Consider the following 17,267-nt stretch of genomic DNA (forward strand, 5'->3'; position numbering starts at 1 on the left):
TTTCCCCATTCTTTATTAAAGAGGTCCTCTTCCTGGTTTCTAATTCTGCCTGTAACCTTTGCCATCTCGACGTTGTTCATCAGTTTTGTCTGCCACTCTTCTTTGGTCGGAGTTGTAGACCCTTAGGATCATCTAGCACAACCCCCTGCAAAACACAGTCAGTCGCAGCAAAAGCAGCATGGCTCCATGAGTGCCGGATTTCTGCATAAGCCAAGCAAAATCCCTTATTTTGGCTGCTGGTCCCTTATTTTCAAATCTGTAAATTGACAGCTATGGTCTGAAATGCTTTCTAGTGATAACGTGTCAGCCAGCTGCTCCATCTCTACCTCATTCTCTCCCATTACAGTGGTGCCTCGCAAGACGAAAAGAATCCATTCCGCGAGTATCTTCGTCTTGCGGGTTTTTTCGTCTTGCGAAGCAAGCCCATTAGCGGATTAGCGCTATTAGCGGTTTAGCGGCTATTAGCGGCTATTAAAGGCTTAAGGGATTAGCGGATTAGCTGCTAAAAGGCTATTAGCGGCTTAGATCAGCTGATAAGCGGCTTAGATAAGCTGTTAAGCGGCTTAGCGATCAGCTGTTAAGCGGCTTAGCAAACAGCTGTTAAGCGGCTTAGGGGCTTGGGAAAAAGGGGGGGGGAGGGGAAAAACCCCCCAGGAATCGCAAGACATTTTCGTCTTGCAAAGCAAGCCCATAGCAAATTCGTTTTGCGAAGCACCTCCAAAACGGAAGACCCTTTCGTCTAGCGGGTTTTCCGTCTTGCGAGGAATTCGTCTTGCGGGGCACCACTGTATTTCCCTACTTCCCCCCTCATCTTCCTCTGAGCTGTGATCCCCCTCAAACCCCTGTTGTAATTCCTTCAGAAAGGTTCAGGCTGGGGAGGTGGTCTCCACCGTTTCTCCTCTGCCCAGTCCCTGACACTGTGTGGACTTAGTGCCTGTTCTTTCTTCTGGCCCACAGGTAGCCCAGAAACATCACCTGGAGCCCAGGACCGGTGCCAGCTCCCTCCCCTGTCTCCTGCCTTCCGCACAGGCAGCGACCCTGTCCTGCGGCCCAACGCCCTGAAGCCTCGCCCACTGGGAGGTCCACCACTGAGCGGTTCTGAGGGACGGCTCCACTCCAAGGCTCCACCCAAGCCTTTGAGGGCCCCGTCCATGCTGGTGAGCGACTACTGCGAACTGGTTCCCAAGGCTCCCGAAGGCCCCGGGAGCCACGTGGAACGTCTACGGAAGGAAGAACGGTGGCGGGGCCAGGCCTACGTCACAGAGACGTCCTTTGGGTTCCTGGACACGGACGGGGCACCTTCGACCCTCCCTGACACGGCGGAGGCTGCCGAGGAGCCAGAATTCGAATGGCCCCTGGTAGAGACCACCTCCTCCTTCCAGCCTCGCCACTTCAAGTCGCTGCTCTTGGCCCCTGACAACAAACCCCTGGAGCCCGGCGCCCTAAAACGTCTCAAGGACCTGTTTGCCCAGCATGACTGCCGGGCAACTGCCCTACACATTCTTCAGGTAGACTGCCAGGTGAGAGACCAGCGGCAGGTGGACGGAGGACACACAACAACAACTTTTCACTTTACCATTCGTCCCGGTGATCTCCTGCCCCCACCTCAAGTATGGCACATTTGGGGCCTTTTATAGATGATTGGTTTTGTCCAAACCTGTCCTGAGAGCTCACTGCTGAGCTCAATGCTGATCTGTAGTATGTTCTCTGCCGCACCACCACTGTGGCTGGTGCACAAAATATTTCGGCTAGGAGGTGTGTTTTTTTGGAAGGGGGGTGAATTCTCCTTCTCACAATGGGGTAGGGGCTAAATCTAGGTAGGAGACCTGGCTTCCAGCTCAGTATCATGGCTGGGCAATATCTGGTTTTCAGTATTGTGATAGATCACCAGCTAAATATTTCAATGTACAGATACATCATAATATCTGAAATGAGAATGGAACTATGGAGAGGCATTGGCTGGCTTCATGGTTTTTCCCCACATTGTGATTTTTACAATAGCACGCACACACAAGCACACACCATGATTTGTGATATATTGCCAGGTCAAAAATTATGAAAACGATACCATGATATGAACTTCAAACCAGTTTTGGATGATATATTGCCCAGCCCTAACACATATAATGATTCGCGATATACGGCCAGGTCAAAATTATGAAACCGATATCATGAAACAGACTTCAAACCAGTTTTGGGTGATAAATCCATATATCACCCAGCCCTATTCTAAACTGTGGGGGGGGGGGGTGTTTCTAGGTTTGCCCAAAGTTGTTGAGCTCCGCTCGACCTCAAACCAAAATCTACATTTCCGACATGGGTTGCTATACATCAGGATTTTCCTGGACATTTCAGTGAAATGCAGAATACAGTCATACCTTGGGTTGTGAACGTGATCTGTGCAGGAGGCACATTTGCAACCTGCAGCGTTCGCAACCCGCAGCACTGTGTCTGCGCATGCACGTGACGTCATTTTGTGTTTCTGCGCATGCACGAGTGCCGAAACCTGGAAGTAACTCGTTCTGGTACTTCCAGGTTTGGCGCGGTCCGCAACCCAAAAACACGCAACCCGCAGCGTTCGTAACCCGAGGTATGACTAGAATCTCTTCTCTGCACATAAGCATAAATTAGAAAGCTTTTGCTCTTTTTAAGATGATGCAAAAACTGACAGATGGATTGTTCGAAGAGCTTTTGTCGGCTGGCTAGACCATCGTTTATGTGACCAACTGCTCTGTGGCTCACAAAAGCTGATATCTTTGTTGGCCTACAAAATGCCCCAAGACACTGTTGTTTTTAGTGTAATAGACTGACACACAGCTATCCTTCTGAAGCTCACTCAGAGTCCATTTTAGGTGGTAAAAGTATAATAATCTAAATAATTAAGGATGAGACCTGCCTTGGTTAAGAGGTAGGTAACCTTTGTCTTTAGTACATCTCAAGACAGAGAGAGAGATGCATGGTGTTGCCCTGAGAACTAAACAGGACAAGGTGGATGTTTACTTTAAAAATCAATGAATAAATCTCGGAGCAGAAAGCTTTGGAGCCAAGATTTCCCTTCCTTCAGCCCTCTTGCTTATGCTTGCACAAATGCTATTTAAGGCACTGTTTTAATTTGGTTTAACAAAATAAAGCTGCCTCATTCTGAAGAGATAGGTTTGCTTTTAAGCCAGAGATTCATTGTGAAGTTTTAAAAAGCCTTATGAAGGCAATGGAGAGCCATGAGATTGGAGCTGTGTGGAAGCGATGTGGCGAAGGCCGACTTCTTTTTAAATGGAAAAAAATGCATGTGGGTTGCATTTTTGCATTCCTACATAGTGCAACTTTCAAAGAAATGTTCTGATTCCTAAAATGCCTGATCTCTCCTCGCTCCAATGGACCAGGGAAGGTTCTCACACGTTGGGTCCCAAAAATGATGATTTTTACTACCACATTGTGTTCGCGTTTAGTTCTTGGGTGCCCACCTGAGCACATCTCATTGTGCACCTACCAGTCACAGAAAGCAGATTTTTATGCTTGCTTACCTCAGGTGGGAAGCACAATATCTGTGGCAGCCCACAAGGGAAACCAGCCTGGGGAGTGGAATGGAGGGAGGGTGGCCGTTGGCTGCCTCAAGTCCCTCACCCTTTCCCCAAAATGCCCCCCCTCTATTCTTCAGGTTGCCAGAATCATTGGAGTGTCCAAGGAGCAGCGGCGGGCGATGGGGGTCAGCTCAGGTCTGGAACTCATAACCCTCCCTCAAGGGCATCAGTTGCGGAAAGACCTGCTGGAAAGGTATTGACATTTGGGAGTGGGCAATGGAGCAGACACGGGTGGCGCTGTGGGTTAAACCACAGAGCCTGGGGCTTGCCGATCAGAAGGTCGGCGGTTCGAATCCCCGCAATGGGGTGAGCTCCCGTTGCTTGGTCCTTGCTCCTGCCAGCCTAGCAGTTCGAAAGCACAATGTGCAAGTAGATAAATAGGTACCGCTCCAGTGGGAAGGTAAATGGCGTTTCTGTGCACTGCTCTGGTTCACCAGAAGAAAGTAGTCATGCTGGCCACATGACCCAGAAGCTGTACGCTGGCTCTGTCAGCCAGTAAAGCGAGATGAGCGCTGCAACCCTAGAGTTGTCCATGACTGGACCTAGTGGTCAGGGGTCCCTTTACCTTTAATGGAGCAGACCCCACAAGAGAGGAGAGTGGCATTCCTAGGATGACCACAGCTACCCCAGGAGTTGGTTGCTTGTGGCTCATGCAATTGCTCTGTGTGTGTGTGTGTGTGTGTGAGAGAGAGAGAGAGAGAGAGAGAGAGAGAGAGAGAGAGAGAGGTGTGGGGGACAACCAAGTCAGTATGGAAATTGTAAACTTTGCTAATGAATGTACTGGGAGGCGGAAAAGAATTTTCCTAGGCTGAGTGTTCTAGGGGCCCTGAAATACTTTTGTGTGTGTTGGCTGCATTTTTCCTCCTTCTAGGGCTTGAGATGAGTATGCAAAGCTGTTTGCCAAGTGGAAACATGTTCGAGTAGGAAATCCAGCAAGGGAAAATCTAGCAGGAGGGTTTTTACGGGGAGTCACCCAGCCTCTGGCCCGACAGAGCTCCAAATAAATAGCTAACTTAGCACTGTGATCTTGTAACTACTCGGTGAGAGGTTACCGCTTGGCAACTTGTTGACTGTATTCACTTGAATAGTCTGAGCAGCAAACAGCAGCCCAAACCTCTGTATACACCATGTTGAGTTTCACACCTGGGCTGTGATGTGATTCTGGCTAATCTGAAAACCTGAGTGTTTTCCCCAAGACTAGAAACCACACGTGCAAAATTCAAAGCCTTGAGAGTTGAAACATTTGTGGTGGGAAACTCAAGGTGTGGTATTGAAATTGGAGCATTGGTCAGACAAGCCTCAAGCCCTCTTCCTACCACAAAACTGCTGCTGTGCTCCTGAGTTTGGAATGTTTACTTATTAAAATTTATGCTACACCTTTTTGATACGGTGGAGTGGCTAAGAGGCTAAGGATTTGGGGATGTGTCTGGTTCTGAGTTCACGCGGTGCCTTAGGCAGACTCTCTCAATGTCAGCCCCAAACCTGCAATAGGGGAATAATCCTGCTTGCCTACCTTGCAAGCTGGGTGCCAAGTTGAATAAAATATTTGGGGGGTGAGGTAAGCCCCACCCCACATAATCACATGATGTGCACACACACCATTTGAGTGGCAATGCCCATCAACATTGCTGGGGGGCAACCTCCTCAAATATTTTATTGGGGGGGGGGGTGTCAAAGGGACCTCAGCCCCCAAGAATTTGCTCCTGTGTTTGCAAGGATTTGCAATATAATGTGATTGTGATGTTATCTGAATACTCAGCAGTAGTATAAAATTCTGTTCTTCTTCTGGTAGGTGATGGGATTAAGAATTTCCTGAATTATGGGTATATTCAAACACATTTAGCATTGGGTAAGATGGGAGAAAGGGACGCGGGCTTGCTGATCGGAAGGTTGGCGGTTCGAAACCCCGCAACAGGGTGAGCTCCCGTTGCTTGGTCCCTGCTCCGGCCCACCTAGCAGTTCGAAAGCACGTCAAAGTGCAAGTAGATAAATAGGTACCACTCGGGTGGGAAGGTAAACAGCGTTTCCATGCGCTGCTTTGGTTTGCCAGAAGCGGCTTAGTCATGCTGGCCACATGACCCGGAAGCTGTCTGCGGACAAACGCCGGCTCCCTCGGCCTATAGAGCGAGATGAGTGTGCAACCCCAGAGTTGTCCGCGACTGGACCCAACGGTCAGGGGTACCTTTACCTTTAAGATGTCCATTTTCTGTGGTGCAGCACCCTCTCGTGGTGATTTCATGGGAGGACAAAATAAAACTCTAATTATGTGTCGTTGCTTCTGCACGAGACTGTGTTTGTTTTGAGGGCAGCAGCGACCCCTGTCTGTCCACTCAAGATTCCCCCTTTGCCAACCCTCAGGCACCACCTGATCGCTCTGGGCATCGCTGTGGACATCCTAGGCTGCACAGGGTCCCCAGCTGAGCGGGCAGCCATTCTGCACAAGATCATTCAGCTGGCGGTGGAGCTGTGGAAGTCAGCGGGGGACCTCTTTGCCCTCTCTGCTGTGATGAAAGCCTTGCAGCTGCCGCAGGTGAGAGATGAGTAGGGGAATGAAATGAACAGTAAGGCATTTGCCAACATTCTGGTCATGGCATCTGCTGCAAGGGATGGAAAGCCAAGGCTGTCGCGCAGCTGTTTGCCCAGAAGGATTGTGTAGTGGGCCACAGAGAAGCATGACCCTTCGGAAAAGCCAGCCCTGCTCTCACTTTGTGTGACTTGCTGTTAGATGGCTGTTGTGATCTCTCCTCCCCTCAAACCACTTTCATCTGAAAAACAAGTATCTAGTTTCTGGGCCTCACTGAAGGATGTACAGTGGTACCTTGGGTTACATACGCTTCAGGTTACAGACTCCGCTAACCCAGAAATAGTACCTCGGGTTAAGAACTTTGCTTCAGGATGAGAACAGAAATCGTGCTGTGGCGGTGCGGTGGCAGCGGGAGGCCCCATTAGCTAAAGTGGTGCTCCAGGTTAAGAACAGTTTCAGGTTAAGAACGGACCTCCAGAACGAATTAAGTACGTAACCAGAGGTACCACTGTAATGTGCTTTAGAACATGAGAGCGTGGATATTTTAACAGAGCCATGTTTCCTCAGAATGGGGAGGCTTCATCCCAGTTATCAACATCCTTCTTGAATTCTTCTGATGTTTCATTAAAAAGTCCCTGCTCGTGGCATGTACAAAGTTATACCTCAATAAATCTGCACGTGCTGATAATGCCAGCCCTTATTTTGGTCCTGAACTTGCCATTCAAGGCCAAGAGGTTTCGGGCTCAGAAGAAAATGTGCAGATTAATGCCAGTGAAAGGGATCAAATTTAAATTTGCCCAACCACAGGGTGTGAATATAGAAGCAGCCCTGGCTGTTATGCAGAAGCTTGCATACTGACTTAATAACCCCCTTGTGTGGATTTAACACATTTCAATCCTGTATATCAGGGGTAGGCAACCCCTGGGAGCCAGTGTGGTGTAGTGGTTAAGAGCGGTGGACTCATAATCTGGGGAACCGGGTTCGCATCTTCGCTCCTCCACATGCAGCTGCTGGGTGACCTTGGGCTAGTCACACTTCCTTGAAGTCTCTCAGCCCCACTCACCTCACAGAGTGTTTGTTGTGGGGGAGGAAGGGAAAGGAGAATGTGAGCCGCTTTGAGACTCCTTAAAGGGAGTGAAAGGCGGGATATCAAATCCAAACTCTTCTTCTTCTTCTTCTGGATTAGGCTGGGTGCGGCCCAATCGCCTTCTCAATCCGGCCCACGGACGGTCTGGGAATCAGTGTGTTTACATGAGTAGAATGTGTGCTTTTATTTAAAATGCACCTCTGGGTTACTTGTGGGGCATAGGAATTCGTTCACCGCCCCCCAAAATATAGTCCAGCCCCCCCCCCCACATGGTCTGAGGGATGGTAGACTGGCCCACGGCTGAAAAAGGTTGCTGACCCCTGTTTTAATGCTCTGTGGGTTTGTTTGTTTTTTAAAAAAACCTTATCAGGTCAATCGCCCAGGTCTTTTTGTGACACAGAAGTCTGCTGGTAGCTGGTCCAGTAAGTTTGACTCTGCTTCTCCCTCTACAGATCACACGACTGGAACAAACATGGAGGCACCTGCGCCAGAACCACACGCAGAGCGCCATCACCTTTGAGAAGATGCTGAAGCCTCTCATGGGGTGCCTGAACCGGGCTGAAGGTGAGGCCTCTTAGCCATTTTGACGGAGGCACTCCTGAGGATGCACAACATGGTGTCTACGTGATGACATGGTTCTATGGCTCCCTTTCCACATGCTTGAACCTAGTTGTGGTTTGCAGCTGTCGCAGGGTGTACAGCCCCACAGACGTTTATTTTTGTGGCCTCCACATGGGAGGCTATGATGTTTGGATCTTCTGCCTGTGCCACAGTTCACAGGAAGGGCTTTGCTAGAACCACAGAATTGTAGAGTTGGAAGGGACCTATTAAAAACCATTTGGTACCCTTCTGGAACCTTCCGTTTCCTTGCTTTGGTACTAAACACTATGGCAGCTCTTGGCTTGTCATTGCAGGCCCCCCACCCAAATCTCAAGGTCAGGTCACTTTTGTACCCACCTCTCAACGTGCAGGTGGTGTTTGGCTACAGCCCCATTTACATGGCGGCCCAGGAAGAAAAAGCCTGTGCAGGGGGAGCTGGGGGTGATGTGAACGCATTGCTGCCTCCCCATCTTGGAAGTAGGTGTGGATGGAGGCAACTACCGTATTTTTCGCTCTATAGGACGCACTTTTTCCCCTCCAAAAATTGAGGGGAAATGTGTGTGCGTCCTATGGAGCGAATGCAGGCTCCTTGGCTTCAGCGATAGCAACGCAAAGCCTCCGAAGCGCAGAGGGAGTGCTCCCTCCACGCTCTGGAGGCTTCACGTTGCTTTCGCTTTCCGACCCCTCTCGCTCTCCAGGCTTCAGGGGTAGCGCGAGTTCCCACTGTGCTCCACAGGCTTCAGGTTCCCTTCGCTGAAGCCAGGAGAGTCTCCATTTCTCCTGCTCCATTTCTCCTGCCGCTTCGCTGAAGGGGCGCTGAGCAGAGAGGGGGAGAATTTTTTTTTCTTGTTCTCCCCCTCTCAAACAAGGTGGGTCCTATGGTCCGGTGCGTCCTATAGAGCGAAAAATACGGTACCTTGCCTCTGGCTGGGGACCACTCTGTAGGCTCCCCCTGCAGTTGGATGACACCCAGATGAATATGCGCACAGGCTCTTGGAGAAACATTTCATCTTTCCTATATACTTGCATCTAATATACCATTGCTCTCCTACTGTCTCCTGAAGCTCCATTTTTTGTTTTTTTTTAAAAGCACTCTTAATTTTCTTACTGAGCTCTCAATTGAAGCGGCAACATTTTTGAGAATTTGCACAAGTCAGCCTGTTAGTCAGCGCTGTCTGCTATGACCGATGGCAACTCCTTAAGGTCTTTCCCATTAGAAAAATGCTCCTGGGGTCCTTTTAACTAGAGATGTCAGGAATTGAACACAGAACTTCTGCCTGCAAGGCATGGGCTTTTCTAGTTGTGGCCCCTTCCATTTTTCTTTTTTAAAAAATAATAATTACAAAGTGATTTGTGCTTCTGCCCCACAGGGAATTCAGTCCCCACCCTGAAGGAGGTTGCAGTTCCCCACATCCTGCCCCTCCTCTGCCTTATGGAAGGAGAAGAAGTCTGGGGTAGCAATGAGGAGACCTGTGACGCTCTTCTACGGACACTGGAAGCAGCTCGGTTCATGGCCAACAACGCCAGTGCCTACCGAATCAGTGCTGAAGCAAAGCTCCAAGGTAGGATAGCTCTTGACAGTGCTGATGAGCCCAAGCCTGTCCAGAGGTTGGCTGCTTCATCCCTTTAACAGTCTCATTTTGTGCTCAGGTTAGAGTACAGTATATGAGAGACTTACATTTTATTCTCTCAAACATTTACAACTGCATATGCATGGAACGTTGGAGTACATGGAGATTGTTTGTTGTAGAGATTTCCAGAAACTGAAAAAGTTAAGGAAACAAAGTTGGCTGAGCTGCAGAAATAGACAGATGCATCCAGGGGCAAAGTGAGTGTCATGGCTGTGTAGGGGTTGGAACCTGGGCTTTCCAAAGTGAAATCTGGCAGGCAACCGTTCCATCGCTGACTTTTGCCACAGCAAAAGGGGCTGCTGCTGCTACTGTTGCTGGACTGTGTTTTGCCTGCCAGCCAAGTTCTGCAGCATGGATTCCTAGGTCCAGCCTTGCTCTTGCCATGGGCGGCACCTCCTTCTGTCCTACGGAGTGGCAGAAACATTGCCGTTCCCTCTGTAAATGTCATGTGTTCATGTGCAGATGCATGCCCCGTTTGCCACCCCCCCCCCCATTCAAGCAAGAGACTGTTGGGTGTCCTCAGTCAAATCCTGTAGCCACATTGGTGCTTAAAATGTGAAGCAGCGAGATTTTTTTGGACGGTTGCTAGAGGTGTAGTTTGCACATCACAAAAACACCCGAGGGGATCCTCAAAGCGAGGCCTCTCAGGCGCACGTGCAACTTGTGCCAAGGCCTTCCCTAACCCACATTTTATTCTAGGCAGCGAAGGCTTCTGCGCTTCCATTATTTTCTTCTGTGTCAGCTTGTCTTAGCCCCAGGCAAACACTCTCTCCCTTCTCCAGCCAGCTTTTCTGTCTTTCCAATAAAAAAGCTAGATAGCAAGAACCAACCCACAGGAGTTCATGTCTTGTAGAACTACTTGAGTAGCCTGTTAGTTCCTTTCCCTGAAGCTCGGGGGGTTAAATTTGCGACATGCCACATCTGTCCACTGTGGCTTGTGTTGCTTGTGATAACATCATAATCTGCTTTGCTCAGGATCTGAATTCTGCACAGACAACACCTGGTGCCTCAAGCAGAGGCTTGCAGAGAGGCATTCCTTTTCATGCTGCCTTAATGTTTTCATGCATGTGTGTTTAAGCTGATGCACAAGAGCGCCACTGTGGCCCAGAGGGGCTGCCCTTTCTTCTACCTGGCATTGTGGCATCTAAAGAATATGGTTTCGTGCTGAGCCTTTCCGTTAAGCCAGCACTGCTCAAACTGCTGTTTTGTTATGTCCTGGGTCTGCTTCTCTCTAAGCTTATAATGTGCAACTTCACACCCTGAGCCACCTCTATTGCGGGCAAACCTGGTGCCTGACCTACGTGTAACGCTCTCACTCCCCATGGACAACTGCTGGAGCCTCACGGCTGTTTTTTATCCCTTTCTCCAGGGTTCCAAGGTACTCCAGAACTTCTGGAAGCATTCCAGACTGAGTTTTCCCTCCGCTTATTCTGGGGCAGCAGAGGAGCCGATGTGGACCGGGTGGAGAGGCACAAGAAATTTGAACAGATCCTGACTGTCCTTTCCCAGAAATTGGAATGAACGGGACTAAGAGTTTTGCACTCCTGGCACACCAGCTGGGATGCACGCAGGGAACGGCAAAGAGTAATTTGTCGAGAAGCCAAAGGAGGAAGCACCTGCTGCTGCTACGAGAAACTTCCGGGACTGGAAGGTGCAGGCGGCAGCGTCCGCAAGGAGCCGAGACTTTTCGGTGAGATAGACATTCCTTCTAGGAAACAAATGGTCGTCTTTCTATGCTGCCCAAGGCCATTGGGGCCTCTCCCGGTCTTTGAGAATACAGGCAGCCTCTGCTGGGGACTGAACAGGTAGAAAGCAGTCAAAGGCCTTTGTTACTATGTGGTGGTGGAAGCATTCTGTTCCCATCCTACTCTAGTTTGAATGCCAATTAAGAATGCTACAGATGGGGAAATCTGGGATTACCGGCGTGGTTTTAGAACCCAGGAAGTTACATTTTACACACCCCTTCCGTTTCAGCACATGCTTATAGGTATCCGTGTTGGTGTTTGGACCAAGGCTGTTGAAACTTAACTGCAGATGTATTTAAGCTCTCCAAGCTAACTTTGCCTGATTAGTGGCATTTGCCCAATACTGATGCTGGAAGGTGTCTCCCCACTCCAAAATTAAAGGAGATACTCAAGGCACTGTTCTTTCTAGAATTAGATGTAATTAATCTTAAGCAGTTGAGCACCCCCCCAAACCCTCAGGTTATGAAACTCCCTCATCTCACTACAGCTCTGCAGTAGAAATTGTGGTCTTCCAGCAACCCCCATAACCTAATCCTGGGGGGCTGAGGGCTGAAGGGCCCTGGGTCTCCTAACACCCTTGATTTGCCAAGTGCCATTTCATATTTTGCTGCCGTCTATGTCATGTATGCTTTGCTTACAAGCCATAGAGGCAGCTTATGATCAAGGGGCAGAAAGGTTGGTTGGCAGGGGGTCTTTGTGATAAATAGGGACAGGGGGTAGTCCGCTCCCAAATGATCGACATACACAGCCGTCTAGCATTTTTATAAACTTCTTAAAAAACCCGCACTTGGGAGGCCAGAGAAACCAACAGTCAACTGCACAGGCTAAATTTTGTCTGCTATTTACATAAAGTGTAAAAAGGCACCAGCAAATACATTCTACATCTCAAGAGAGAGTGTGGCTTGAGCCCCCCCAAATCCCCTTACCCCCCTCCATGCTTTATGGGGGAACCAGGGTTAAGAGCCAGGGACATTTTACCGATTATGTGAGTAAGAAGCTAAACTGAGTGGTAAAATAAATTGGTCACTGTATAAAAAGGCTAATATGTTAAGAGTCCTCTTTTTCTTTTGTTTCCTAAAAACAAAGCCACACGAAAGTCCACAGATCTGGGGGGACAGGAAGTAATTGGTGGCTGTCCCCAATGGCAAAGTTCAGGGTTCAGGGTAGTGACTCCAGGGAGTAGGCACTTCTGAATGGCTGAAGGGGCCAGGCCAATCAATCCAGGAAAAATAAAGTGCATTTCAAGGAAAGAGGAGCTGGGTGTGTTTGATGCGGCTGTGGCATTTGGCCTGCCTTCCGAGCAGAGGTGGTGGTGCTCACACCTTACGCAGCGATAGCAGCCGACTGCCTTGCCAAGCAGCTATTCATAACCCGGTTCTCCCTCCACCCTACCCCAGAAAGCCAATGGCAGGCACAGTGGCATGAGGGTGCAAGTTAAAGGCTTCCTTTCAATTCGGCTCCCTTCTCACTGGTACACACACATACACACAAACACAAACACACAGAGTCTACTGACTTGCAGTGCAAAGCAGCTACTGATTCCTTAGAGAGAGCTCTGCTCCAACCAGCCCTACTGAGGGGGATGGCTGCCACTCGCCCCCATGAGAAGGCGGGCCTAATTTTGCGCAGGGCAGCTGGGAGAGAGGAAGCAACGCCCCCCCCCCCCCGCGCATGCCACACCAATTGTGCTTACACGATGGGAGACCCACCCAGGGCTAGAGGCGGGAAGCGAGGCATCCCCATCCTTTATGCAGAACCGCAACGTTGCTAAAGGAGGAAGCAAGCGGCACGTTTCGATCCGTTCCTGCTAGAGAACGTTTTGCAAGGGATATAGTGTGGCTAGGCTTGCCTCCAAAGGCATGGCGGGGAGGGAGGAAAAGGGAAATTGCTGGTTGGGGGCACATTATTAGCATGGAGACCAATTCCACCCCTCTCCCCCATGGCTCTTATCCAAGATTTTGAGCGGGCTGCAGCCATCATTTCTTCTCTTCAGGCAAGCAAAGTCGCCTCCCCCAGTTTCTGCAGTGGTGATTTGGTGTGACCTTCCTTCTCGGATGGGGTCACCTGCAGCCGGCATTGCACTGTCCTTCCCCCAGTCAGCTGAAACACTGCACCTCTCTTCCACACGCGCCCTGCTGTTGACTCAGAAGTCTCCAAGCCGCAGGCCTCGTACCACGGCCAATTCGGCACTCAGTTGAGGTTGACCCGCAGGTAGGAAGTGGGGACGTACCCCTCGCCTCCTTTGCTTCGCCGTACACGGGTCCACCCGTCGCCCTTGTCCTCCTCCATCAAGCCGAGCTCTTCGCCCTCCAGCATGGAGATCGTACCTTCACTGGAACCTGGAGTGGGGCGGAGAGCAAGCAAGCTGGCAAGTGAGCAGAAGCTTAAGTATTAACCCAAAATACAAAAAAGAAAAAAGGGTAAAGGTAAAGGACCCCTGGATGGTTAAGTCCAGTCAAAGGCGACTATGGGCTCATCTCACTTTCAGGCTGAGGGAGCTGGCGTTTGTCCGCAGACAGCTTTCCAGGTCATGTGGCCAGCATGACTAAACCGCATTTGGCACAACGGGACACCGTGACGGAAACCAGAGTGCACGGAAACGCCGTTTACCTTCCCACCACAGCAGTACCTATTTATCTACTTGCACTGGTGTGCTTTCAGACTGCTAGGTTGGCAGGAGCTGGGACAGAGCAATGGGAACTCACTCAATCACGGGGATTTGAACCGCCGACCTTCTGATCGGCAAGCTCAAGAGGCTCAGTGGTTTATTTCGGTTGGTTTACCTCTGCCTCCATAGCCCATGCGGCTGGGATACTTGACCGGCATTGGCAGGGAAACAGCTGTAGCAACCCCTCCACAGTCCCAGAAAGACTGTATGGGGTGAGCTTTGGCATCTTGGATAAGCCATTAGCGCTCTAGGGAGGGGCGTCCTGTGACAGGACTATTTGCATGCTGAGGGTCTGCCAAAGTGCAGGAAAGGTACAACAGAACTCCGGTTCCGGAGAATCTTCCTTTTCGCTACTGCACTTCCCCCATCGTTCAGCCCGGACACTGAAGTCCAGTCCCAAGGGCCTTCTGGCAGTTCCCTCACTGCGAGAAGTGAGGTTACAGGGAACCAGGCAGAGGCCCCTCTCGGTAGTGGTGTGCACCCTGTGGAATGCCCTCCCATCACATGTCAAGGAAATAAACAACTATCTCAATTTCGGAAGACATCTGAAGGCAGCTCTGTTTAGGGAGGATTTTAATGTTTGATGTTTTATCGTGTTTTTAATATTCTGTTGCGAGCCACCCAGAGCAGCTGGGGAAACCCAGCTAGATGGGCAGGGTATAAATAATAAATTATTATTATTTTGAGGGGTGCAAGTGTGCAGTGGTAGAAGCCCCAATGAAACAATTATGCAAACTGGACCATTTTGCACATGCTTTACAAATAAAACAATTTGCGGGGATTTGTACAGTGTAAATTTTGTGGCTCTTGGGTTCCTCCCCCACTTCAAGGCACCATGGCTACCTTTGCTTTCTCTAGAACTTATAGGATGAGGAATCACATTTTCCAGATACAGGACACTACTTTTTGTTAGAAAACTGTGCTGGCGGGGCAGGAAGAGAATAAGACTGGGTCTCTTTCTTACGCGCTGCCAAGTTAGCAGGGTGAAATAGCACATTCCAAACAGCACAGTCCAAAAGCAGGACTGTTCCTTGCAAATATAGTATGGTAACGGTAAAGGGACCCCTGACCATTAGGTCCAGTCGTGGCCGACTCTGGGGTTGCGGCGCTCATCACTTTATTGGCACAGGGAGCCGGCGTACAGCTTCCGGGTCATGTGGCCAGCATGACTAAGCCGCTTCTGGTGAACCAGAGCAGTGCACAGAAATGCCGTTTACCTTCCCGCCGGAGCGGTACCTATTTCTCTATTTGCACCTTGACATGCTTTCGAACTGCTAGGTTGGCAGGAGCAGGGACCAAGCAACAGGAGCTCACCCCATCGTGGGGATTCAAACCGCCAACCTTCTGATCAGCAAGTCCTAGGCTCTGTGGTTTAACCCACAGCGCCACCCGCGTCCCTTTGCAAATATAGTTGCTGAGCAGGTACCTTCAAACTGATAGAGAGCTACACAGGTGCCTATGGGAGACGTCAACTCCTCCTCAAAGTCGTCATCAAACTCGGTGTAGATGGGCTGGTTGAGTGTGTCCTGGTTCTCATCGGAGTGGGTGGTGTTGAGGCTGCAAGGGAAAGGGAGAAAAGAGAGTGAAGCTGGTTCTCTCTCCAGCACTGGAATCAAAGCAAGTCAAGGAACCAGGGCCGCTGGGCTCTCCTGCAAGAGCTTCCCTTAGACAAATGCTTCCCTCCGATATTCAGGACCTCCGTATTTATGCTGCACCGCAAATGGCAATTACTGAATCTGACCAAAAGCCAGGAGGGTCAGTACCAGTTAATGGGATGGAGGTGGGGGGAAAACCAAAGAATCGGAAGGGGGAGAAAAAGAAATGTTCTCCTTACCAGAAAGCAAACGATCCCTTCCCTGGCCCAAAAGGTAGGGCGATCCAGCTGCTAACCTACACAAATCTACCTATTCAATTCAGGCTCATAATGCACCCGTAAAGCAGATCCACTCTACAGAGGATAAGGCGCAGCTCACGCAAGTGAGCCAAGCCACTTTCCGCAGGGGGTCATTGTCCATTTAAGCTCTGAGAAAACTCGACCTTAAACGAACATCAAATAGGAGATGGTTATATTTGCAAGTAGCCACCAACTGACTTCTGTGAATGGGTTATGGAATTGTAGAATTGGAAGGGACACCATGGGTCATCTAGTCCAACCCCCAGAAATGCAGCAATTCCATGTTTTGCATAGAAGCGTGACCCATTCACCTCCGTCTTTTGTTCTCATGGCCCCACTATTTTAAACCCTTTTCCTTCTCTTTAAAAGCTTTTGTGTGGTGGTAGCTGGGGGTTGTTCCCTCGTGCATGTGCAGAGGGCTTTGCTGCTTTCTTCTGACAACATGGGTTATTTTGAGTCCAAGCATCCACCCTGCTGGGGACTGGACAGGACTGGGGTTTTTATTATTTTTTATTCTGTAGGTCCTGTCTTCTTCTACTGATCTCTGTGAGCTCCAGGTTGCTTTCTAGTAAAAGCACTGCATTGCACACTGGAAAAAGCAACAGGCCTCAGACTAGGAGGAGACTCCGGGGCCTGGTGCAAGGGGACAATACCCTCAAAAAAGCAACGGACATCAGCCACAGCCACAGGCCAGGTCTCCACTGCTTCTAGGAACAGAAGCAACTGGACAGTGTGTCTTGACCTTTCTGCTGCTTCTCTCTCCAGCCTGTAACATCCAGGGCTTAGGGACAATTTCATGTCCCCGAAGTTAACTCTTTAGATGGAGGTGGGGAGGGTCAAGCAACAAACGGAATACACCAAAAACTAGGTTTCAGTGGAAGAGTTAATGAGAACGATAAGGTGGTTGCAAATATGTGTACAGTGGTACCTTGGATCTCAAAGTTAATCTGTTCCGGGAGTCCGTTTGACTCCCGAAACCGTTCAAAAAGAAAACATGGCACAGCTTCCAATTGGTTGCGGGAGCTTCTTGCACTCAAGCGAAGCCGCGTCGGAAGTTCGGCTTCCTAAAAATGTTTGCAACCTGGAACACTCACTTCCAGGTTTGCGGCATTTGGGAGCCAATTTGTTTGGGAGCCAAGCCATTTGAGTACGAAGGTACCATTCTACTGTATTGGCTTTTTCAGATTCGGATCTCTGCTTTAACCATGTTATTTAAAATTCCTAATATTAATGGGGAAGGTCTTGAGACTCGCAGTGTGTAACAACTTTTAAAGACTTTTAAAACACATAATACACGAACCCTTAACTCATGTCAAAAATAATAATCCAATATGCTTGGGGGGGTTATTGGTTTCCTTTTGTTTTCGATTATGTATTAACACAAATGTCCCTTCTTCTTCTATAGGCTTGGTTATATATTGTGATTTCATCTTGTAAACTGCCCTGAGACCTGCGGGTACAGGGCAGTAGAGAAACTTAAGTAATTAAAAATGAATTAAAAATGAATCTGATGCTCAAGGAAGTTTTGAGACCTTGGCTC

The 17,267-nt window shown here is 49.5% G+C and overlaps 2 protein-coding genes across 3 annotated transcripts in view; one reads left to right on the forward strand and one right to left on the reverse strand.

Moving 5' to 3' along the window:
* Window positions 1-12,202, forward strand: part of SH2D3A (SH2 domain containing 3A) — a 30,491-nt gene extending 18,289 nt beyond the window's left edge. The window contains exons 6-11 of the mRNA XM_083419977.1: window positions 958-1,520; window positions 3,656-3,771; window positions 5,937-6,108; window positions 7,642-7,753; window positions 9,160-9,351; window positions 10,790-12,202. Coding sequence (XP_083276103.1) covers window positions 958-1,520; window positions 3,656-3,771; window positions 5,937-6,108; window positions 7,642-7,753; window positions 9,160-9,351; window positions 10,790-10,941 — 1,307 coding nt within the window. The 3' untranslated portion in view covers window positions 10,942-12,202. The remainder of the gene's footprint in view (window positions 1-957; window positions 1,521-3,655; window positions 3,772-5,936; window positions 6,109-7,641; window positions 7,754-9,159; window positions 9,352-10,789) is intronic.
* Window positions 11,913-17,267, reverse strand: part of TRIP10 (thyroid hormone receptor interactor 10) — an 81,228-nt gene continuing 75,873 nt past the window's right edge. For both annotated transcript variants that reach the window (XM_083420016.1, XM_083420015.1), the window contains 2 exons: window positions 15,260-15,390; window positions 11,913-13,504 (listed from right to left, as the gene is read on the reverse strand). In XM_083420016.1, the coding sequence (XP_083276142.1) occupies window positions 13,356-13,504; window positions 15,260-15,390 (280 nt within the window). In that variant the 3' untranslated portion in view covers window positions 11,913-13,355. The remainder of the gene's footprint in view (window positions 13,505-15,259; window positions 15,391-17,267) is intronic.

Source organism: Podarcis tiliguerta (genome assembly GCF_965153285.1).
Source record: "Podarcis tiliguerta genome assembly, chromosome: 17".
NCBI classification, from domain to species: Eukaryota; Metazoa; Chordata; class Lepidosauria; order Squamata; family Lacertidae; genus Podarcis; species Podarcis tiliguerta.